We start from the raw sequence: 13,447 nt of genomic DNA on the forward strand, positions 1-13,447 counted from the left end.
ATGATTCTGTCAACTTCACATAAAGATAATTTCACTCCTTCCCTTCCAAAATCTATACCTTATATTTCATTGCCTTTTTCTGATACAAGCTAGGACTTCCAGTAAACTGCTGAAAAGAACTGATGAGAGCAAACATCTTTACTCTGTTCCTGATTATTAGAGGAGAAATGTTCAATATTTCACTAGGATGATACAAATTTCTTACACATGTACTTTATCAGATTCAGAAATTTCATTTTTTTCACTTTCATTGCTACTTTGGCTTGGAGAGTTTTTTAAATATATTTTTTTATTTTGGAAAAAAATGTATAGTCTTACAGAAAGACTACATACCATGCATTTCTAAATACCATGCATTCTCAACAGAGTTATAGAGCTTCAAGCCATAGCACATAAAACAGATCTGTAGTATATCTGTGGTATTAAAATTTCACAAGGGGAACAGACTTAGGGAAAATATGTCCAAAAGGATTCCCTAGAAGGGCAATAATGAAAAAAAATTGAGAAATATTACTTACACCCTGCACCTAGCTTCCCGAATACAACATCTTATATTACCATGGTACATTTGTCAAAACTAAGAAATTAATATTGGCACAAAACAATTTCTAATTTATACAAACTTTGTTTGGATTTCACCAGTTTTTCCCCAGTGTCATTTTTTTTCTATTCCCACCTAGGATACTACATTGCATTTAGTTGTCATGTCTCCATAGTCTCCTCTGATCTATGAAACGTTATTATCCTTTCTTGTTTTTCACAACCTTGAGAGTTTTCGAGAATACTGGGCATGTATTTTGGAGAATGTTCTGTAGTTTGGATTTGCATGATGTTTTTTCACTAATAGAGTTAAAAGTTTTACAGAGGTAAAATGCCCTCTTCATCACATTATATCAGAGAATATTTGCTATCAACATGACATCAAAATACTCAAAATTATTTTAAATTCCTTGTCTGCCAATTCCAGTATATAGTTTATCTGTCCACTTATATTGACTGCTTTTTTTCTTTTAATTTTAGGTAACATTTTCCTGCTTGTTTGCATATCCTATAATTTTGGATCTTATGCCAGAAATTGTGGTGAAAGGAACAGTGGACACTAAAGTATATAATTGTTTGTTCTCTTTTCTTAAAGACGCTAGCTCCTTCCTTTGTCATACAGCTAAAGGGAGGAGCTGACCATTTAAATTCCAAGAGTTTAGTTGAGTTGAGCTGAACCTGGATAAAAATACATCGTTCCAACGTACAGAAATTTTACACAAGTTTTTGGACACTGAAGATTTTAAAGAAATCACCAGCAGTACAACAAGTTAAAAATTAACAATCTCTATCATAAGATTGAAGAAATGTAGGTATAAACATGTGATAGCTCTTACTATATGACTTGGATATTAAAATAAGTATGACTAAAGATCTGCTCACCAGGAGGCCCCCCATTTGAGTTACGTTCACTTCTGGGTCCCAAAGAAGGAAAAGGTGGAAAGAGAACACCTGTTTCCCAGCCTTCAGTTCGGAGAAAACCCACATACTTGTTCCTCTGAAAACTACTGAAACGCAGAAAATATTTTACCTATAAGGAGGAAAAAGAAACAATATCTGTAAATGAAAAAATAATTAAGAATGAGAAACAAAAGGAAGTTAAAGAAAAATTGCACATGTGCGATTCTGAGGCAGAGTGTCAAGCACTAAGTAGATTCTGAACATCAGCCAATGGAGCAGACTTGTTGTGTGGCTACTGTGGGTTTGTGGTAAGCAAACAGTGGCAACTTGCACACAATTGCCAATGTCTCTTTCCCAAAATAGACAGCTGGCATGCATACTGAAATGAAACATACAAAAAGGTGTTGCTAATTTCTCTTCCCATTATGTCAGCCAAGTGTTCCAAGAGGAAAATCTCTTCCTCTCCTAAATGTGATTATAACCTAAGAATCCCACACGAATACAGAGGAGAAATGTGAAAGTATAAATGTGGAATACTGCATAATTTCATTATTAAATGAAAAGATAATACTAATTCTAGAGAACTAAGTAAAAATTTCAAGGTAGATCATGCTGGGTCTAAGTAGCTTTACAAGACAGCAAATGGTCCAGCAGTTGCCTAAAGTCAGGGGTCAGACCAGAGAAATCAGTAACACCAGATGGGGCAGACACATATCATAAACCTAGGTAAATATTAATATACTCAGTTATCAAGACAAAAGCTTTAGACACTTATTGCATGTTCAAGGATTAAGACATAGCACCTGTTCCTCAAGGAGCTCAAATTCTAGTTGAGACAACATATATATTTACATTATAGTAAATTCAGTGATAGGAATATGTACAGGGCATTTATGGGAGAATGAAGGAGGAAAGGGATGGGTGTGGTTAGGAGAGTCACTGTACTGTGAGTCATAGCAATGCTAAGGGTAAGAGTGAGCCAAGTGGCCTGGGCAGTTGGGAGACCGTACAAGGTGAAGTTTGAAACTGTACCAAAAACATTCTGACCACACTCTATGTATCCACTGATGAGTCTACATCAGCATCACGTACACTGAATCAGTAACTTGAGGGAATTTTATATACATGAAAGGAATGAGAGAATGATGGGACAGAACGGAAGATACCTATGACTCTACTTACAACCCAGTGGTTTTCCTTACTTTTTCATTCCACTGACAACCATCTGTATCTTAAATGTAGAATTATAGCTCCATGCATACATCTGTACCATACTTCGGTTATTTCCCTCAACACCCGGGACACCAAGTTCAAAGCACAGTCCTTGTCTCTCCTTCTTGGAAGTTGTTATCAGAATCTTTCTTGAGTCTGCCTATGTCCTAATTCTGTTTCTGCTTGGCTAAGGCTTAACACTATTTTCCAGATTTAGATTTTGGAGAAAAATGATGAGATTCAATCAAAAGAAAGAGGAACACTTTCATGTTGTATTTTAACATGCTTTAACATCTCAGGTCTTGACCTGGGAAATGTGCATTTACTTCACCATCATGCACAGAACTGGAGACAGCTGCCATAATCTGATACAGTGGTCAAGGTCGATGTCTCCTATGATTCTGATTTATAAGGAGAAAACCTAGTATGTGGTAAATTTGATTCTTCCCCCATCAACATAAAGCTCTGGCTAAATAAAGGCACAGACACAGAAATTAGATTTGGATTTAAATCTCTGCTCTACTATGTATAAGCAGTATGATTTTGGGTAAGTTGCAGTCTCCCCACTTAATAAATGAAATAATTATGCCTCTACTTCATTAAGCCTCAGAAACTGGAAGTACACTTATGAGGTTTCTACATTAAAAATCTCTTACCTTAAATGGCAGGGGATCATCACTATTTTGGAACTCATGGTCAAAAATAATAGCAACCAACACTTTTTTAGAGTTATTCTCTTGCTTAACATACTCTTCAAAATCTCTTTCTGAAGAAAAGCCTTGAACTGTAGAGAGAAAAAGATCGAATATGTGAGTTGTCCACATAAAGGCAAACTATCTGACTGCTTTTTCTATCTATAAGATGGGAAAATGCTTTACATGGATGAAAGACTATCAAAATATAAATTTCAAAACGTTGCTGCTCAAACATTGGTATAACAAACTAATGGATATTAGGAGTGCATAAAAATTTTTAAGAGTTTTAAGAGTTTTGGGCGCGTGGGTGGCTCAGTTGGTAAAGCGTCTGCCTTTGGCTTAGGGTCCTGGGATCGAGCCCTGCATTGGGCTCCCTGCTCAGTGGGGAGTCTGCTTTTCCCTCTCCCTCTGACCATCCCCCCACTTGTGCTCTCTCTCTCTCTCTCAAAATAAATAAAATCTTAAAAAAAAAAGTTTTAAAAGTTTTATCACAAGTTTAAAATATAATTAATCATTATAATAACTGCACAGTGAAATAAGGTAAGGAAGAGGGATATTTCCAATGTGTTTTGAAATTTCCACCTTGGAAGGAAATAACAAAATTGACTCATGCAATCTATTCAAAGTCCTAGAAGACGGGAATCTATAATATCTGATTAAAAAATAACTCAGAAGTTGAAGAATGAAACAACTTCACAATTTTAATATTTAAGGTGATTATGTGTCATAATCATTATTTTTTGTATAGTTGGGAAGTGCCAAGGATGCCACACTTTTCTCAGGGTGAGCATAGCTGGGATATAAATCCCAAAGCTGTAAGTAGGATCTCAGGGACCGGAATCAGATTTGCACCTACACAAGGTGACCAGAAGCAGGATGAAACAAAGTCCTCAGAGAATTTAAATGATTAAAGCTGGAAAAACAAAGTCCACTAAGTTAAACAAAACAAAACAACATAGGAACACAGCTAGAAATAGAATCTAATATCGAAAGTCCACTGTGAACAAAGTGAAGTGTGTACAAGCGGGTAGTGAGGCACACTTTGGGGCACGTAGCCTCTACTTCTGCATCTGAGCCTAACCACTGTCATGCATCTCACCCATGCATCCTTTATGTCCCAGGAACCTCCCCATCCCTTTGCCTTCACACTGAGTAGCCACAATTCTTTGTAACTGCCTGGCCATGGTGGCAAGGGCCTGAGGACAGGTCCACCAGTCCGTTTTCATTAATTTAACTGAGCTCCAAGGAAGGTATTACCTGCTCAAGCAGGAGTATGAGAAAGAACAGGAGGGAGAGAGAGCTTTGAGTACTTTATGAGGTTAAGACATGTCTTTGCCTCGATTTCTCAGAAAATAGAACTGGAGGGAAATTTATTTCTTATTTATTTTCATTTATTACCTCAGGTGGCTTTATTTTTTCCCCAGCTTTATGAAAAATTGTGTGTACTTACAGTGCAAAAGATGATGACAATGTATGTCTACACTGTGAAATGACTGCCACAATCAAGCTAATTAATATATCCATGACCACACAGTTACCCCTTATTTTATTTTAAAAATTTTCTGCCCAGAATTATTGAGGTATTGCTGATAAATTAAAATTGTATATATGTAGGTTGTATAACATGATTTTAAGGTATACAAAGTGATGTTTTAATATCTGCATACATTGTGAAATAATTACCAAAACCAGGTTAATTAACCTATTGCCTTACAGTTACCGTCCTTTTTTGTGAGGAAAACACAAGATCTACTCTCTGAATAAATTTCATATACACTATACAGTATTGTTAACTATAGTCACCATGTACATTAGATTGCCAGGACTTATTTATCTTTATAACTGAAAGTTCATAAGACTTGACCAACATCTCCCCATTTTCTCCACCTACCCTCACGTCCAGAAACCATGCAACCATGATTATTTTTTTTTCTGAAACCATGATTCTACTCTGCTTCTGTGAGCTCAACATTTTAAGATAACACACATATAAGTAATATAATACCGCATTGGTCTTTCTGTGTCCAGCTTATTTCATTTAGCATAATGACCTCCAAACCAACATACTGTTACAAATGACAGGATTTCCTTCCTTTTTGTGGCTGAATAATTACATTTTCTCTATGCATCCATCTGTTGATAGATGTGTTGGTTGCTTCTATACCTCATAAATAATGCTGCAATGAATAATTATGAACTTACATACCTTGAAAAAAGGAGATGCACAGGGTGAGGGCCATATTCACCCTGGTATTTTCCCTGAAAGCATTTGCAGAAAGCTGCAGACTTACTGAGCTGAAGAAAAGAGGTGAGAGTTGAGGCTGCCAAAATGGTTGGAACTTGAGAGACAAACTTGCAAAGAGAATAAAATAGCAGAGAAGTGAAAAATCAGCTTGTAAATTCCCCTGAAGTCACCAGTCAACCCCTTCACTGAGGATGCCTAAGTTCAGACCATGAAACCAAGAAGATAACAGCAGGTGGCAGGCTACATTGCTGAGCAGGGATTTCAGCAGGTAGGCAATGTTGATGAACCAGAGAATAGAGTTCAAGCCCCACAAAGGTAGAGGAGCCTTCATAAATATTCCAGCTTCCAGACGACACCCTAGACAAGGGATAAGCTGCAGGAGTAAAGACAAAACTGAAATACAGCACTCCTTACAAAGCCCAAAACCAGATTTCGATGGAATCAAGTCACTCTGTCAGTATTTAAACAACCATCCAGAAGAAAACTTAACCCTCTTTGGATAAAAAAGTATCCTCAAGAGCCTCTAATATTTTTCATCCACAACATCTGTCATTCAATAAAAATATACAAAATATGCTATAAAACAGAACTCAATAACTGAAGAGAAAAAAATATACACAAGTAATCTAGATATCAGAACTTTCTGGCAGGGACTTCAAAGTAACTGCGATTAATAGGGTTAATAAAGCTAGAACATTTCTCTAGAGACCTGAAATCTATTAAAAACAGGACAAATGGAAATTCCAGAACAGAGAAATACTTTTAAAAACAATTCAACAGAAAGATCACATGACCTAAGTTTCAAAATATATAAGCAAAAAGAAATTTTAACATACATACACACACACACACACACATAACCTATTTAATACTAACAACACCTAACTGAAAATGTAGTATCTCTCTCAATAACTGAGAGAATAAGCAAACAAAAATAGTAAGAATACATATTTGAAAAGCACTATGATTCACCAACTCGACAACTTCACCTGGGTGGCATTTATACAACACTATAAGCAAAACCTCCAGAATACACAGTCTTTACAAATGTACATGGTACATTTTTCAAAATATACCTTAAGATGGGCATAAAAAATTCTCAAAATTTCAAAGAACTGAAATCCTAGAATATACTCTGATTCAAGGAAATTAAAATAGAAATAAAAAAAACAGAAAGAGAACAACAAATTCCAAATGTGTTGAAGTAAAGTAATATATTTCTAAGAATCCCACACATCAAATAAGATATCAGAATGGAAATTACGAAATATTTTGGGTAACCCAAAGTGGCTTCCAGGACTACATTTGTTGGGATATTTGTGGTTATATACTTTAAAAATTATTGGGAATTTTGCAATCTTCTGCTTCACTGTTTTTTTTTAATAAGTTATGTTTTGAGATGGCATCTACTCTCAAGGACCCTCAAATTCTTGAGAGACAACAAAAAGTTGAAAAAATATATTACTGAGTACACTTATGTGTTTAAAGGAAGGGGCAGCACTAGAGGGATGCTCACCAAACTTCTGATAGCATTTCTCCCTGGGAGAAAGAGGAGAGAAACTGAGAATATGAGGGGAAGCTCACTGGGGGGCTTTTAAGGTAACTGTATGTAGCTTGAGTCTTCTCTAAGACATTCATATGTCTTCTGTAACATTTTTATATGAACAAAGTTTGAAATAACTGACCACTGAGCGCGCGTCTAGAATGAGGGCTCATGCTTATGCTGTGCCTCTGTGTTCCTTTGGCACACCATCGTAGCCCTGGGGTCATACTTACCCAGGTTTAAGAAGCACAACCAGAAACAAGAAAGACGGTATCACAGAATTGGATAGTAACCTAAAATAATATAAACTGATTATCTAATTTTTAAATATTACTATTTGTTTTGGGCTCTAGGAGAAAATATTTTATATGAATTTAACTCTCAAGTATAACAAAGTGTATAATATTATACCTAGGAAGTTACTATCTGGTTATGAGGATATATCCTACAATGTTTTACTTGGGAAATTAATGCCCAGTTAAAAGGTTATACAAGTGTCTTCACTGAAACCCAATTTAATAATACATTTTTTTCAAAAAACTTTAATTTCTAACCTGAGAAATTATAATGTAAATCCCTTTTCACGAGTTCAATGATGCCCTTTACCACAACACTTTTGGAAGGCACGAAAGCCAGTTCCCAATGACCAGGAAAAGTGATGGCCGTTCCAAGGAATGCAGGCAACTCATCAACAGGCTGAAGAGAGTAATTGAAAGGCCCAGACTTCTTTATAATCAAAAATTTGCGTGTTAACAAAAGTGTACTAGCAAATAGCAATGTTAGGATGAATTCCACAAATAACGCCACTAATCGCCGTCTCTAGGAGATAGAAAAAAAAAAAAAAGATTATGGTAAGTGTCGTATGAGTCCATTACATCTGCAAATGCCTAAATGTTTTATATTAACAGACACTTCTTAAAAGAAAATACACAGATGGCAAAAAAAAGAACAGCTTCACTCTATAATATAGCATTAGTTTCCTGAACCATTTTTTTCTCTCCTTTCTACATGTCATTCTGCTATTATTCCACTCTGTGAAGACTCTTCATATTTGGAAGAGATACCCCCAGCCCTAGAACTGAGAAAAATACAACAATATAAACTGAAATGCAGTGATCAGGCTGTAAGAATTGTCCCATTGTGGTCTCTTGGCTGTTGCAAAAATCCTATAGATAGCTCAACTTACCTTTAAAATAAAATTCTTCCACAGAAGACCCATAAATTTGTAAAACCATAAGAAATCCATTCTTCAACTCTATGGAGGGAGTAAAGATTTTACAAAAAGAAATTAAGATTATATAACAAAATGTAAATTTTAGACAAATAAATTACTTAAATTTGAATTGCTTCCTTTTCTAATCAAGCTTAGAGGATGACAAAAAGAAACAATAAGCATTTGAAATATTTGAGAAGCTTTTTATCCTACATCCTTACTCAGTATCTTCTGAGTTTCTAATATTTATAAAACTTCAAGCACAAAACAAAGATCAGTAAGTTACTGATGCAAGTTTCCAGGTAAATTTGACCAGTACCTTTACCAAAATACTAATTAAGAAATAATACAAAAAAAGCAGCAGCAGCAGCAAAAAGACAAAATGGTATGTAAAATCACATCACAGCTATAATCCCAAAATGCCACTCCACAATTAGCAAGATTGAAAGTACCTCCATTAATAACATTGCTAATGGGAACAGATTCATTCTTATATTTCACGAATATTTGCTGAATATCTATTAAGTGATATGTTAAGTGTAGGTGTATAATGGGAAACATAACAAATAAAACCCTTCCTTCATGGTGTGCGTGTCATGGCAGGCTATTAATAACCCAGGAGCTGAAGTTGAACCGTCTAGGCTGATTCCCAGCTCTACCACTATCTGTGTGATCTTGAAAACTTGACTTAAATTCTTGCAGCTACCAGGGAGAGAGCTAAAATTCAGGGCCTGGAAGGGGAGACATTATTTTAGGACCTTACCTTATAAATAATGATGATAGTGAAGGAGACTGGCCTTCCCAGGAACTGCAGGCCAATTTCAAATTTCAATCTTTGATACCAGATGAAGGTATCCCATATTACAAATGCCTACAGGTGCCTAATATAAGAAAATAAATCCTCTCTGAAAAAAAAAAAATCCTGGAGAGTTAGCTATTCCTCCAATTTTTCTGCATGTAATATCTGGTACTCCTTACATCTGGGGTGGAGTTATCTCGACCAAAATTTAAAATAACTATGCTTACCATTTTCAAGGCAAAAAACATAGAACGTTTAGAAATTCCACAAAAGGACATTAGATTAGGATCTCAAAGGTTGGAGGAAGAAGGTCTCCTAGACCTAAGCATAAAAGCTAAACCATAAAATACAAGAAAATAGATAGGAGAATATCTTTGTGGCCTTGGACACACAGAAATTTCCTAAAGTGAATGAAAAAATTACAAGCCATAAAAAAGGGCTTCATCAAAATTTAAATTTCTGCTAATCAAAAAATACCATCATGAAAATAAGAAGGAAAGCCGCAGAAGGGAATAAAACATTTCTAACACATTTACCTAATAAAAGACTTATATCCAGAATATATAAAGCATTGCCACAAGCCAATAATAAAAATATGACAACCCAAATTTTTAAAAATTGGAAAGACTTTAGAAAGACATTTAAAAAAATATGAGACATCTAGATGGTGACCTAAGTCATTCTCAACATCATTCTTCCTTCAAGAAGACCAGCTAGTAACTATCCATAGACAAGACACCGTTATGAAAACCCCAGAACCAGGCTGACCTGTGTGGGTGGCCCCATCTGGCCAGAGAGCCCAGTGGGCAGTTCTATCTGATTCAGATCCAAAGCTAATGAGCCCTATGGCCATGGAGCCTATCCTATGACCCCATCCATGAAAGGAAGCAAACTGGTTCAGCCACTATGGAATGCAGTATGAAAATTTCTCAAATAATTAAAAATAGATCTACCATACGACACTACAAGTCCACTTCTGGGTATTTATCCAAAGGAAATGAAATCACTATCTCAGAAACACATCTGTACTGCCATGTTCATTGCAGCAATATTCACAAAAGCCATGGAAACAACCTAAGTGTCCATCAACAGATGAACGGATAAAGAAAATATGATATGTAAAAACACTCTATCTTCAAAAAAAGAGAAAATACGGCATGTATATGCAATGGAATATGATTCAGCCATAAAAAGGAAATACAATAATGATATCAACTATATGGATAATACTTGAGGGCATTAGGGTAAGTAAAATAAGAGACAGAAATACAAATACTGTATGATCTCACTTATATGTGGAATCTGAAAAAGTAGAATTTAGATTGGTGAGTGCTTAGACAAGGGATGGGAATGAGGGAAATAGGTGAAAATGGTCAAAAAGTACAAACTTCCAGTTATAAAATGAGTAAATTCTGGGGATGTAATGTACAGCATACTGACTATAGTTCATAATATTGTATTATATATTTGAAAGTTGCTGAGGGAATAAATCTAAAAATTCTCACAACACACAAAAAACTGTAACTATGTGAGGTGATGTGTTAACTAAGTTTATTGTGGTAATCATTTACAATATAAACATATGTCAAATCATCACACTGTACACCTTAGACTTATACAATGTTTTATGTCAATTATATATATTAAATCTGGAGAGGGGAAGATGTATATATTGCCAAAAAGCACAGAAAACTGATTTTAAAATGGACCAAAGTCCTTAACATACAGCTCACCATAGAAGGCATACAGATGACAAGCATATGAAGGGAGATGAACCATGAGAGACTATGGACTCTGAGAAACAAACTGAGGGTTCTAGAGGGGAGGGGGATGGAGGATGGGTTAGCCTGGTGATGGGTATTGAGGAGGGCACGTTCTGCATGGAGCACTGGGTGTTATGCACAAACAATGAATCATGGAACACTACATCTAAAACTAATGATGTAATGTATGGGGATTAACATAACAATAAAAAAAAGTGATTGAAAAAAAACCTAATGATGTACTGTATGGGGACTAACATAATAAAATAAAATAAAAATTTAAAAAAAGCATATGAAAAAAATGTTCCATATCATTTATCATTCAGTAAATGCAAATTAAAATAACAATGAGATACCACTACACATCTATCAGAACCAAAATCTGTAGCACTAATGATACCAAATGTGAAAAGTATATAGAGCAAGAGAAACTCTCATTCATTGCTAGTGGGAATGTTAAATACGTAACCACTTTGGAATGGAAGAGAATTTGGCAGTTTTCTACAAAACTCAACATACTCTTACCATACAGTCCAGCAATTACAGTCCTTGGTATTTACACAAAGGAGTTGAAAAACATATGTCCATACAAAAACTTTCACAGGGATGCTTATAGCAGCTTTACTCATAATTTACAAAACTTATGAGCAATCAAGATATCTTTCAGTAGATGAATGGATAAATATACTGTAGTATACCCAGACAACAGAATATTATTCAGTGCTAAAAAGAAATGAGGTATCAAGCCATGAAAAGACATGGAAAAACCTTAAATGCATAATGCTAAATGAAAGAAGCCAATCTGGAAAGGCTACATACTGTATGATTCCAACTATATGACATTCAAGAAAAAGCAACACTATAGACACAGGATAAAAAGATCAGTGGTTCCTAGGGCTTGGGGGTGGAGGGAACAGGAATGAATAGATGGAGCCCAAAGAATTTTTAGGGAAGTGAAATTATTCTATATAGACACTATACCAGTGGATACATGTCATTATATACAACCAACCCATAGAATGTATAACAGCAAAAGTGAACCCTAATGTAAACCATGGACTTTGGATGATAATGATGTGTAGGTGTAAGATTCATCAATTTTAACAAACATTACACCCTGGTGAGGGAGTGGTGTGAGGGAAGCTACACATGCATGCGGGTTGTGGGTATATGGGAAATTGCTACACCTTTCCTCAGTTTCGCTGTGAACCTAAAACTGCTCTTAAAAAAAGTAAAATATTAACAAAAAAGCACAGGAAAAACTTCTCAACATCGTAAGTCATCAGTGAAGTACAAATAAAACCAAAATGAGATACCTCAACATACACACTAAAAAGACAACACATAACATTTGAGAAGATGCAAAGCAAAAAGTCTCATCAATTACTGGTGGAAGTACAAAATGATACACATACCTTGGAAAGCCTCAGCAGTTTCTTTTTTTAATTGTTATTTATTTTTTAAATTCCAGTTCAATTAACATAGTGTTATATTAGTTTCAGGTGTACAATATAGTGATTCAGCAATTGTATACATTACTCAGTGCTCATTATGATAAGTGTGCTCTTAATCCCCATTATCTTTTCACCCCTCTCCCCTCTGGTAACCACCAGTTAGTTCCCTATAGTCAAGAGTCTTTTTTAGTTTATCTCTTTTTTTCTTTATTCATTTGTTTCTTAAATTCCACATATGAGTGAAATCATATGGTATTTGTCTTCTCTGACTGACTTCACTTAGCATTATACTCTCTAGCTCTATCCATGTCACTGCAAATGGCCAGATTTTCATTCTTTTCTACGGCTGAGTAATATTCCATCATATATATATATACATATATCTCACATCTTCTTTATCCTTTCATCTATCAATGGACACTTGGAGTGCTCCCATAAGTTGGCTATGGCAAATAATGCTGCAGTAAACATGGGTGCATATATCTTTCCAAATTAATGTTTTCATTTTCTTTGAATAAATACCCAATAGTGGAATTACTGGGTCATTATGATAATTCCATTTTTACTTTTTTAAGTTTTTTTTTAAGTTTTAATTTAAATTCCTGTTAGTTAAGATACAGTGTAATACTAGTTTCAGGTGTACAATAGTGATTCAACAGTTGTATACAACACCCAGTGATCATCACAACAATTGCACTCCTTAATCCCTATCACCTATTTAACCCATCCCCCCCATCCACCTCCCCTCCAGTAACCCTCAGTTTGTTCTCTATAGTTAAGAGTCTGTTTCTTGGTTTGCCTCTTTTCCCCTTTGCTTGTTCGTTCTTAAATTTCACATATGAGTGGGGGCGCCTGGGTGGCTCAGTCAGTTGAGCATCCAACTCTTGGTTTTGGCTCGAGTCATGATCTCAGGATCCTGAGAATTGAGCCCTGTGTTGGGCTCAGCACGGAGTCTACTTGTCCCTTTCCCTCTGCTCCTCACCCCCCACCCGCTCTCTCGCTCTCTCTCAAGTAGATATGGTATTTGTCTTTTTCTGACTTATTTTACTTAGCATAATACTCTCTAGCTCCAACCATATCATT

At 35.5% G+C, this 13,447-nt stretch overlaps 1 protein-coding gene across 1 annotated transcript in view; it reads right to left on the minus strand.

Moving 5' to 3' along the window:
• The window catches only part of LOC118549012 (phospholipid-transporting ATPase ABCA3-like), a 143,361-nt gene that overhangs the window by 124,366 nt on the left and 5,548 nt on the right, over window positions 1-13,447 (minus strand). Inside the window, exons 2-4 of the mRNA XM_078074025.1 lie at window positions 7,690-7,954; window positions 3,309-3,436; window positions 1,423-1,570 (exon numbers count right to left, since the gene is read on the minus strand). Coding sequence (XP_077930151.1) covers window positions 1,423-1,570; window positions 3,309-3,436; window positions 7,690-7,954 — 541 coding nt within the window. The remainder of the gene's footprint in view (window positions 1-1,422; window positions 1,571-3,308; window positions 3,437-7,689; window positions 7,955-13,447) is intronic.

The sequence above is a fragment of the Halichoerus grypus genome, chromosome 6 (genome assembly GCF_964656455.1).
Source record: "Halichoerus grypus chromosome 6, mHalGry1.hap1.1, whole genome shotgun sequence".
NCBI classification, from domain to species: domain Eukaryota; kingdom Metazoa; phylum Chordata; class Mammalia; order Carnivora; family Phocidae; genus Halichoerus; species Halichoerus grypus.